Below are 11,535 nucleotides of genomic sequence, written 5' to 3'. Positions count from 1 at the left end.
AACAGCAGAGTCTAGCTACAAAGTTTAAGATATTTACCATCATGCCCTTTATAGGAGAGGGCTTCCCAGGTGGTGCAGTGGTAAAGAATCCGCCTGCTAATGCCAGAGACACAAGAGACCCAGGTTCAATCCCTGGGTCAGGAAGATCCCCTGGAGGAGGAAATGGCCACCCACTCCAGTATTCTTGCCTGGCAATTCCATGGACAGAAGAGCCTAGCAGGCTACAGTCCAGGGGGTCGCAAAGAGCTGGACATGACTGAGTGCGTGCGTGCACACACACACACACTGCTTTACAGAAGAGGTTTGCCAACCTTGCCTTGAACAAATAAGGGGTGATCTCTGTGTGCCCGTCCATCAGTGGAAGGGAGTGAGGAAAGTAGCCTCTCCTTGCCATCCTTGTCATGGAATTGGGACTCATGGGGATGGGGATGCCTTTTTGGAAGCAGACCCTATCAGGCCCACTTGAGTACCTACTCATCACCAGGAACATAGATACTGGAGGTAGCTTTTGATCTTGGAGACCTTCCCCATTTGCCTTTGCTTTCCCTTTTTTATTGGGGAGGGTGGACGAGGAGAAATTAGAGCTGTGTACCTTTTTCTTTTCTTTTTTGCTGATAATTTAGCAAGTCTTTAAACCACCTCGATTCCTTTCAGGCTGTTGGTGGTGTGTATATATATTCAAGACTTTGCCCACAGGTCCAAAGCTTGCTCCCTGAGATATGTCATAAAATGTGATGGCGGGGGGCAGGCGGGAAACCCTAATGGGCCATGACCAGAACATTATTATTAAACAAAGGATGAAATGCTTAAGCCAAGATGGCCCTATTTACTTATTTATTTATTTTTACAAAATGAAAGTCGAGTAGACTCCATTTCAACAGTTTTCAATGCAGGAATTCCCACAGCCCCGTTTGATTGCAGTTTGTTGAAAAGTTTAATGTTTTTGTAGGCAATTCATAATTTCCACGTTGAGCAGCCCAGAAGGAAGGGAGCCTGGAGCCCAGTGTTGTTTTTATAGTGGGATGGTGGGAACTTTTTTTTCCCTTCCCCAAAAGGATATAAAACCGAAGTTGAACTGTTGGGAAAACGTGGCGTGGTGATCCAGCCCTTCCGCCAGTCCCAGATGACTCCCCCTTCAGCTCTTCCTTTAGGACCCAACAGAATAGAATTTCCTGCTGCTTCATGTCTCCAGGAAGGAAAAGATTTTCCTCGAGGCTATAATAGTACCTAATTTCCTTTTTCTTCCCTTTATTTATTTATTTTCCCTATTAATAAGGACCAATTGTAGAAGATGAAGGAACCTGGGAAACCCATCACTTTTGCAAGAGGTTAATAACTTCCTTTAAAAACTCCTGGCTTCATACTTAGTTTCCCCAAAAGGAACCTGGTCAGCCTGAGTGCCAGTCAAGGCCCAGGGGATGGGCACAGCCTCGTGGGGACCCAGCCATTCTGTGGGATCGAGTTACAGCGGGATCAAGAGGTTGGGGCTGTCACTGCAGAGTGGCTAGCCTCGGCAGGACCGGGCTGTCTTCCCCACCATCTGGATCTGGTTAGCTCTCTCTGGGCAGCAGGGCCGAGTCTCATTTCCTCCAACCAGTAATGTTATATAGGCAGTGATCCTGGGCTGCCCTAACATAATTGAAAATTATGTGTATTGTAGGCTCGGAGCGCTGAAATGTAGGCTCATAAAAATATGTGGTGCAGGTAGCCTGCGGAGATTGGATGTGGCACACAATGAAGCTTTTATGTAAAGTAAGAATTATAAGTCTCCGTATTAATATTGCATTATGGGTATGATCATTCTTGGGTGGGGTCCTTAGGGCTGGCCTGTCACCTCCAACAAAGCCTAAATTTCCTCAATCTGGGGAGCTGGTATTTGGATACAATCACATCAGTTTTTGCAGATGGCCAAAAACTCATCTGTGAATCCAACCCTCTCAACTGAGGCAGAGGGAGCTGGAGGTGTGTGGCGACTTGGCTTGGCATTTTTCTTCACAGGCTTTTATGTGATGAAGAGGTGAGTGTTGGCAGATGTCCATTTTGGTTGGCCTCAAGGAAATGACTCTATTGAGTGGTTTTGACCAATGAGGCCCATATATTTATGTGGCAAGTGAGAATGGGAAGAAGTAAGGGTGAGACCAGGCAGAAGAGACTCCCATAGCCCGCTGGCTCGGGTTATAGGGCTGAGGGAGACCATGGAAACATTTACTTCAGTGGCTCTTAATTTGGGATGATGTTGCTTCCGGACAAATGTTTGGAAATGGTTTAATTAGAAGGGTCACTGGGCGGGGTGTGCCTGCTGACATTTCCTGTCTAGGGGCCCAGAATCCTAGAAGTTCCTTGGTGCTTGCGACAGCCCCTCACCCACTCCCTGCACAGTTGACAACTTCAGTTATAGATGAGACACCGGAAGGTCTTGTGGCGAGTTACCAGAACCAGTAACCAAATTTCCTCACCACAGGCGGCTTCTAGGTGAAAGTCCTGAAGTGGCAGAAGTTGCTCCAACTCCGTCTAGATCTAGGCTGGGTAAATGACAATTCAGTTTGGCAGGTAGCTCCCGGGCTAGGTCTTCCAGCTTTAGGTATCACCAGATTTGGTTTTAATTTTCTGGAACAGTCATGTATTTGAGGAACCCATGGAAAAGCTTGTGGATAGTTTTGGCTCTAACATCCCACGTGGGAGTGGAGCAAACCCTTCTTTCTTTCTGGACTTCCCTTTGCTGTCCGTTTTTCTTCCTGTCCGAGTCGTTCTGAGTTGACAAGACCTCCTCTGTTCAGTCTTCCTCACCCCAGTCTCTTTCCTCAGAAATGCGCCTTCTCTCCTGGCATTCCCTGGCCACCTTCCCCGAGTCCCTGTCAGAGCCTCGCCACGTTCTGTCCTGACTTACCTGTGGTGAGTTGGCCCCCTCACGTGAGCCTAGGCTCTCTGAGGAAACACATGATGCTTCGCAGGAAGTCTGTGCATGAGACAAGCTTTAATCTGTGTTGCTCAAGTAAAAGTTTCTGTAGAATTAGTAATAAAACTAGCCTCTGGAAAGACCAAGATGGCGCCTTCACCAATTGACCTTTGGAGGTACAAAGGCTAGTGTGGACGTCCTTGTTAAAAACCTTAGCTTCGTGTCTTTAAGTTTTGCTTGTTTGTGAAGTGAAACTGATGTAAAATCATCAACAAAAGTCAGATGCCTGCAAGTTGCTTACATATGTGTTAAATATCTCTGTGACTAGACAGGCTGCCTCCCTTCAGGTTTCCCCATGTGCACGATGGGGAGCGGGATCACGTGGTTGTTCTCTGAAAGGTGAGGTGTCACTTTGGACAGAAGCAGTGCTCCTGCTCTAATGTCATGTGTTCATTTTCTATCTCAGGGAAGGATAGAGAAGGGCCTATTTGGGTATACCTTTGTTTTTCTCTATGTGGTAAGACATGTGTTATTTAAGAATTTCTTTGACCTTTTGTGAATGTAGAAATTGCATTGTGCCCTGTCTGTGCATCTCTTAATGGAGAAATACTTTTTGTTTTACAAGCTGGGAATTGGATGAGGAATTCCGTGCTCGCTCACCTGACTCGAGTAACTTCTAGTAAAGAACAGCTACACATATATACTCAGCTTTCTTGAAGGTGAAGGATGATGGCATTTTAGAAATGAAGGTTGTTGAAAGAGCAGATTTGGAATTGATGGTCTCCTTGGGCACATCTGTTTGCTTTGCAGGTGACGCTAGTAGTAAAGAACCTGCCTACCAATGTAGGAGACATAAGAGACTCGGGTTTGATCCCTGGGTCGGGAAGATTCGTTGGAGTAGGAAATGGCAGCCCACACCAGTATTCTTGCCTGGAAAATTCCATTCCATGGGCAGAAGAGCCTGGAAGGCTACACAGTCCATGGGGTTGCAAAGAGTTGCATGCAACTAAACGACTGAGTAGGGTATCCATGGCTTGAGACTTCATTAGCTTTATTTCTTTAGAAGAGGGGTCTCCTTTCTCCCCTCTCCCCTCTCCCCATTGGTTTTCTCCAAATGAGGTAGTATCAGTGATATCATTTTATCCAAGGCCATATAGTTTGAATACAAAGACAAAACTAATTGCTAATAATATTGATGCTCCTCGCATGTACCTGTTGAACGTGAACTCCAAGGAAGAACCTGTCAGTGTTGCATGACTTTTCTGTTGTCGTTATTCCCCTGATTTGCTTGCTTTCGCTTTTTTTGGTGTCTTTATTTGCATATTTTTAAGTTTTGCAGTTTCTGATCTGTGTGTCATGTATCCTAAGACACACATTTCTTTTCTAAAATCATTTTCCATGTTCATTTTGTTTGCTATCTCCAGTATCTTCAGATGAAATGGCCACTGCTTGATGTCCAGGCGGGAACCCTCCAGAGCAGACAAGCCCTCAAGGATGCTCGCTCTCCGTCGCCAGCCCACATCGTTGTAAGTGACCTTACAGAGATGTTTGCTTCTTTTATTGTGGGGAGATGAAATGTTCGTTTGTTGATAACAGACCTGTTTATCACTTTCTCTTTTGTTAAAAATAGTTCTTTGGGGGCATATTCTTGGATATGGTTTGTATCTAGAAGGCACTAGTGTTTTTGCTATTGGACCTTAATGATTGGTATCTAGCTGGAAATGTTCCCGCTACCTTTTTCACCTACTATTGGGTTAGAATCTAGCTTTGTGGGTTCCAGTTAATAGGGCACAATCACCATGGTGTGGGGAAGATTGGAAAAGGGATTGAAGCAACTTAAAAAATGTACCCAAGTCTTTGCTGAAAAAGTCATTTAGGGGAGGTGAGTTGCAGAGAATTAGGAAACTCAAAAGGGAAATCCTAAATTTGAGACTTTCCAATCTTATTCCCCTCATCCCCTACCCCCAACACACTCACCAATTTATCCTAATTATTGGAAAGGAATAATCTAGACTGATATCAGAAAGATTTCATCTGGGCTGATTGATTGGAAACGTAGAGTACAAATGAACTTGGAAAGGCTTAAATTAAATTTAATGTGTACATCCATGGCTTTGAAAGTGTGTGGGTTTAACACAGAAAACATTTGTTTGTACTGCTAAGAGACTACAACCTAAAGTATGTGTCTACATATATTTTTAATGCACTTTCTCAGGATTTTGTAGACTCTGAAAGTGGAGTTTATAAATTAACCTCTTGAGAAGATAACTCAGCCTTGTTAGAGTATTTTCTTCTATATATTCCTATCGTGAGCTGGACTTCATACTTTTGAAATAATTAATGGAAGATACATTTTTATAATGAATTCATGACAGGTAGAATTATGCAGAGCATGAAACAATTCATGTATATTTTATTTAAGTATCACAAAATGTTATCCATTAATATATTTTGCCTCTGTGTTACTTTTAATTTCTAAAAATGGCAAAATAATTTTCTTAAGTAGAAAAATCTTAAGATACATTGTGTCAAATTTCAGGCTAACTGCCTCCTTATTTTGTAACTTGTTATAATTGAGCATATATTATTTAAGGAGTTTTGCCTCTGTTATATGAATATTAAATATACATATGGTATGTGTATATATCTCACAAAATAATTGATTTCGGTAAAACCACTTCTTTGAGTCATTTGTGAAAAGGTCTTACGAATTCTTATATTATAAATGAGGCATGTAGAAAGAAGGTTGACATTTCCCAGAAGCTTCCTCCTTCCTCCAGTCCCTCGATAAAACAGATGCTCATAATCACACATGCTCGTACAATGCTGAGATTTCAGGGCTGGAAGTAACCTTAGATCAGCTAGGTCCTACCTACTCTCAGAAAAGGAAACGGGTCCAGAGATGCCTTAAGTGAATTGCCCAACGTCACACGCTGTGTTAGCGGCCAGAGTAGGAACTGGGCCCAGTTCTCAGCTCTCTTTTTGGGGCCTAGTGGACTGTTCCCTCCTAAGGGAGTCAAAAGTAACTCTCTGTGACTTGTTCTGTTTTGCTTTCTCTAAATTGGCTCACTGTCAAAGACAGTGTCATAGGCATAAAGAAGTTGGCTTGGGGTTCTCATGCAGGTTTCTCCCAGAAAAATGAATGCCATGAAAAAAAAAACCCATATTTTAACAATACACAAAGATTGTTTTACAAGTCTTGAGGGTACAGTGAGGAAGCCAGTCTGTTTCACTCTTCCTGCCTCCCTGAATTTCCCAATGGGGGTCTAGGTTTGAAATTTATTTTTCTGCTTTTAGAAGTGCTGGGCAGAAGTCACCCATTTCTTTTTGGGATGGGGTGGGAAGTGTAGGAAAGGAGGACGCTGTCTTTAAAATCTCTTGGAGGTGTTTCTCTCTTTGAGTCTGTTGAGAAGACTCATTTCTTAGAAGTGATCCAGAGGGGCTGCAGCCCCCTGGTGGGTGTGACCTGGAGGTCCATGTGTTAGCCACGTGCAGGAGTGGGGTCTGTCCTTTGGGAGAGAGGATTTCAATGATTGCCCTCCTTCCCTCTGTCCCTCTGACTCCCCAGATCCCATAGGAGCAGTTGCCACAACTTAGGCCCTAGGCACTTTGTTTTCATGTGTATGAGTTAACAATCCGAGGAGCTGGTAAAACATTTTTGCAGAGCCGATGTGGATTTTGGCAAGGGGCGCAGTGAAGGGACTTGGGTTTCTTTTTCCTTTGCCGTGGCTTAGGAGGCATGTTGACCATAGCAATCACTGTGGAGCCCACCCCACCCTTCTGAGGGAGACCCTTGTCGAAAGAAGCCGCAGCTGTAATCCGATCTTCTGTTCTCTGCTCCTGGGGACCTAGGAGCGACCCTGCATAGAGGTTATATAGTGGGTTGGTGGTGAAGAGTGGGCTTTGGGAGCTGAAGAGAGGAGAAAAGCCATGAACTCGGGCAAAAAGGAAACTGAATGAAATACTTAATGCTCGTGGCCTTGGAATGGTGTCTTTAGTTTATGAGTCAGCTCTGTCATTGTGGATTTCTGCAGTCTTCACGTGACACCAGGACTGAGGAGGAAGAGATATTGGGGGTGGGGAGGAAGTTAGTAGAAGGAGAATGAAAAGGTAGGGGGAAGAAAGTCTGGAAGTTGTTGACCTCCGGATCACGTATAGTTTCGGGGGCTTGAGGAGTCGTGTACCTTGGGAGTATAAACTTATGATCACCTTTTCATTGAACGCAGTGCATCATGTCAGCCCAAACCAGCTTGGCAGGTACGGTGTGTCTGTATTTATACAGGGAGCATTCTGGATCGTGGCCGATGTATCATTTGGGTCTTTGTATAACTCAGCATTGGCCAGGAGACTCTGGTTCTCCATCAGATTCTCTGATGAATGCTAGCTTTTCTCCAGACACTGGGCTCTTCCTTACTTTCTTGTTTTTCTTTCTCTTGAAATAAAAGTTTGTCACATCACAGTGTTTCATCAGACCTGTGTCAAAATAATTGTCTGAGGATTGCTTCCTAATTTCTCCGAAATTTGGATTTATTGTAATTTTGGTGCCAGGCTGTTTCATAATTATTTCTAATGTTTTTATTTTGAAACTAGAGAAGTGTTCGTTCAGCGTTTGTTACTAATCATTAGGGACTATAGCTATCACAGGTTGCTAGGAAAATAACTTGCTGTAGTACTCATGGGGGTAGAATTTTCAGATGGGAATTTAAAACGTTTTGTTGGCGTATTTTAATCTGATTGGATTTTTTTCTCATGTGGTATGTGGGTTACCACATTGTAAAAAAAAAAAAAAAAAAGGATGTGTAGAATGAATGTTCTTAACAAGTGGAGTTCAATTGATTGAATAATGTTTATATGAAGAAGCAAGCCCCCAATACAGCATCTTGTTTATTATAATCTGATGGCTCCTACTCTATGCTCAAAATAGAGTAGAAATGATCCCCCAAGGGTGATGGTTTTTAAATTTTTTTTTGACTGTCCAAAAAATAGGAATTTATACAAAAGATGTCTCTCTCTCCCTCTCCCTTGGATTTCTCTTTTTCCTTACTCCCACAGAAATTTATGAACTTTCTAAAGTCACAAGAGCCAGGATCCTCTCCTTTCCTCAGCTTCCCCATATTCTGATTTGTAGAACTTGCTCCTGTTTCTTTCTCTGTGGTGTTTATATTTTTAATTCTTTGCTCTTTTTTAAATTCCTTCTTCCAAAATGAGTGCCAGGCAGCTGTGCTAAGTGGTGGCGTTTGAGTCTTGGCCAACCCACCCCCAGGGCCCCTGTGAGGAGCCCCTCTCTGGACACCACCCCAGGTGTCTTTGCTATACAAAGACTTTAACTTCCTTTGTACCCAGCAAAAAAAGATTCTGTACCCCAAATTGTGATATTTTGGTATAGTATGTATCTTACAAAATGGCAAAAGGCTTCAGAAGCTCCTACCATTGTGTCTTGGGGGTTTCCTTTTGAAGTAGACGTGGAGTTTTTACCTTGGGGTGTATTTCTAGCGGTTCTGGGTCTTATGTGTTTTGTTGTGTAATGAGCATGGAGGCGTGGGATGAGAAAGCTGCCTGAATCCCGAAGAGCAGAGCCCGCCAGACTGGAGTGTGTACTTCTTTTATTTTGTTGTTGTTATTGCTTAAATGCTGAAAGAGAGCGGGAAGGCTCTTATGAAATATAGCCTGATGGTAGGGCTTCAGACAGGGTGTCTGCCGTTTGAGTTGAGAGTTTTCAGCTCAGAGGGCGTGCTGAGTCTTTCGTTGTTGTTTCTGAAGAATTTGGGCATGGGGTGCGGGGGTACTGAGTTGCAGCAGTTAATAACAACCCGTAACTTGGAGAGCATCCTCTTCGTTATTAAGTACACACGGGTGTTTTGCTGTGTTACTTGGTGCTGTCGGATGCTTGGCGGCAGTTGCTATGTGGTAGGAGGCTCTGTCCTGGACACAGGTCCAGCAGAACTGTCGCAGCCCCTGCCTGGGTGGGAGGCTCTGTGTTGGGTGCTGTGAGGGGTTACCAGGCCTGTGAGGGTATATGATCAAGGAGCTGGGATGTCCACTGAGAAGCTGGTGAGGATTAACAGGCCAGGACTGTCCCCTGAGAAAGTGGCATTTAACATGTGATTTGAAGGATCAGTTGGAGTTGACCATGTGAAGGTATTAGAGAAGGGATGGGAGGTGAGAAAATATTCCAGGCAGAAGATAAAACATGTTTGAAGGTCCTAAAGAAGAGAGAGGCTGGCTGTGAGAGAAGCAGGATGCCAGCTACAATGGCTGCTGGTCCTTGGGGCATGGAGACAGTGACTTGGGTTAGATGCGGTGACAATTTGATATTTCATCCCAACTGCCCTTGTGAAATCATGGAAGGTTTTGGCTCGGGTTCCACTGCTGCCCATGGGGAAGGTGAAGCGGACAGATTTGGAGGGAGGGGCTGTCAGTAGAACTGAGGGATGGATCAGATGCTGTCAGTGAGGGGAGAAAAGAGGGTCAAAGGTGGGTGGGTGGAGATGCCATTTGCTGAATGGGAAATACTGGGTGGGGAGAAGGTTTGGGGTGGAAGAGTTGTCTTTAATTAAAAAAATTTTATTACAACTTTATTGAGATACCATCAACATATAATGTTGTATAAATTTGAGGTGTACAGTGTGTTGATTTGATACACTTATATGTTGTAAAATGACTATTTCTGTTGCTAAAACTGCATCCCATTACATAAATACCATTTCTCTTTTGTGGTAAGAATATTTAAGATCTACTGTCTTTTAGCAACTTTCAAGTACATGATATAGTATTGTCAAAAATTATAATCATCATGCTATACATTAGGCTTCCAGAACTTATTCTTTTTATAACTAGAAGTCTGTACTCTTTGACCAGCATCTCGCCATTTTCCATAACCCCTGGGTCCCTGGTGGACTCTCTGTGTGGTTTTTTCTTAAGATTTCACTTGTAAGCGATACCATGAGATAACTCTTGAGAGTCCCTTGGACTGCAAGGATATCCAGCCAGTCAATCCTAAAGGAAATCAGAACTGAATATTCATTTGTGAGGACTGATGCTGAAACTCCAATACTTTGGCCACCCAATGCGAAGAACTGACTCATTGGAAAAGACCCTGATGCTGGGAGAGATTGAAGGCTGGAGGAGAAGGGGACAACAGAGGATGAGATGGTTGGATGGCTGGCATCACTGACTCGATGGACATGAGTATGAGCAAGCTCCAGGAGTTGGTGATGGACAGGGAGGTTTGGTGTGCTGCAGTCCACGGGTCACACAGGGTCAGACACGACTGAGCGACTGAACTGATGCGGTGCTTGTCTTTGTCTGACTTAGTGTAATGCCTTCAAGGTCCCTCCATGCTGTCACAAATGGCAGAATTTCCTTCTTATGGCTGAATGCTTTTCCACTTGGTGTATGTAATACATTTTCTTTATCTGTTGGTCTGTTGATGGACACGTAGCTTGTTTCCTTATCTTGGCTCTTGTGAATCACACTGCAGTGAATGAGGGCGTGTACATGTCTCTTGGAGATCCTGTTTTTGTTTCTTTTGGATATATACCCAGAAGTGAAGTGAAGTGAAAGTTGTTTAGTCATGTCTGACTTTTTGCGACCTCATGGACTATACAGTCCATGGAATTCTCCAGGCCAGAATACTGGAGTGGGTAACCATTCCCTTCTCCAGGGGATCTTCCCAGCCCAGGAATCAAACCCAGGTCTTCCGCATTGCAGGTGGATTCTTTACCAGCTGAGCCTCCAGGGAAGCCCAGAAGTAGGTTGCTGGATCATAAGGTAGTTCCAGTTTTAATTTTTTTGAGGACTGTCTGTGCTGTTTTCCATAATGGCTGCACCAATTTACATTCCTACTAACAATATAGAACATTCTTTTTTTTCCCATATCCTAACCAGAACTTGTTTTCTCTTGTCTTTTGCTGACAGCTGTTCTAACAGATACGAGGAGGTAATTCTTTGTCGTTTTGATTTATATCTCTCTAATTAGGGATGTTGAGCATCTTTTTGTGTACCTATTGGTATATTTCACATACCTTCTTTGGGAAAATGTCTCCTTTTAAAATGAAGTAGAGTTGAGTGAGTTGTATTTTTTTTTTTTTTGGCCACACTGCACATCTGGCAGGATCTCAGTTCTCTGATCAGAGGTTGAATCTAGGCCATGGTAGAGGAAGCTCCAAGTTCTAGCCACTGGACCGCTGGGGATTTCCCTGAGTTGTCTTTTTTAGAGAGATTAAGATACCAGGTTTCCTGACCCCACAGAGCAGTGTGGCAATATGAAATGAGAGCACTTCAAACTTAATCTACAATTAAAATTTAATGGATTAAATTGACATCAAGAGTAATGTTGATTATCTATTAAATTTAGATTTCCATTTATTCAGAATGTATTTATGGAAGGGTGGAGACGTCTCGCTTTCCTTCTCCAGAATTTAGATAAGTAGCTCTAATTGGTCTTTCTCTTGGTTTTTGTGTTTACCATTGATTCAATCACTGGCTCATATTCATGGATCCTGCAAATATTTCGTGATTGCCCACTGTGTGGGGGAAAAACTATTCTAGATGTAGAAAGTGGAGTCAGTGATGAACGATGATAACAATGATAGCAAGTAAGTCTGGGACGTTTCCTTCGTGCCAGACATTGTTCCAGG

At 43.4% G+C, this 11,535-nt stretch overlaps 1 protein-coding gene across 1 annotated transcript in view; it reads left to right on the top strand.

The window, feature by feature from the left end:
- TCF7L2 (transcription factor 7-like 2 (T-cell specific, HMG-box)) overlaps positions 1-11,535 on the top strand; it is a 186,906-nt gene that overhangs the window by 61,322 nt on the left and 114,049 nt on the right. Inside the window, exons 2-3 of the mRNA XM_010859318.1 lie at positions 2,806-2,892; positions 4,321-4,422. Coding sequence (XP_010857620.1) covers positions 4,330-4,422 — 93 coding nt within the window. The 5' untranslated portion in view covers positions 2,806-2,892; positions 4,321-4,329. The remainder of the gene's footprint in view (positions 1-2,805; positions 2,893-4,320; positions 4,423-11,535) is intronic.

The sequence above is a fragment of the Bison bison genome, unplaced genomic scaffold (genome assembly GCF_000754665.1).
Source record: "Bison bison bison isolate TAMUID 2011002044 unplaced genomic scaffold, Bison_UMD1.0 scf7180017864456, whole genome shotgun sequence".
Lineage (NCBI taxonomy): Eukaryota > Metazoa > Chordata > Mammalia > Artiodactyla > Bovidae > Bison > Bison bison.
Note: the sequence above shows the minus strand (reverse complement) of the source record. Positions and strands in the feature narration are given on the sequence as shown.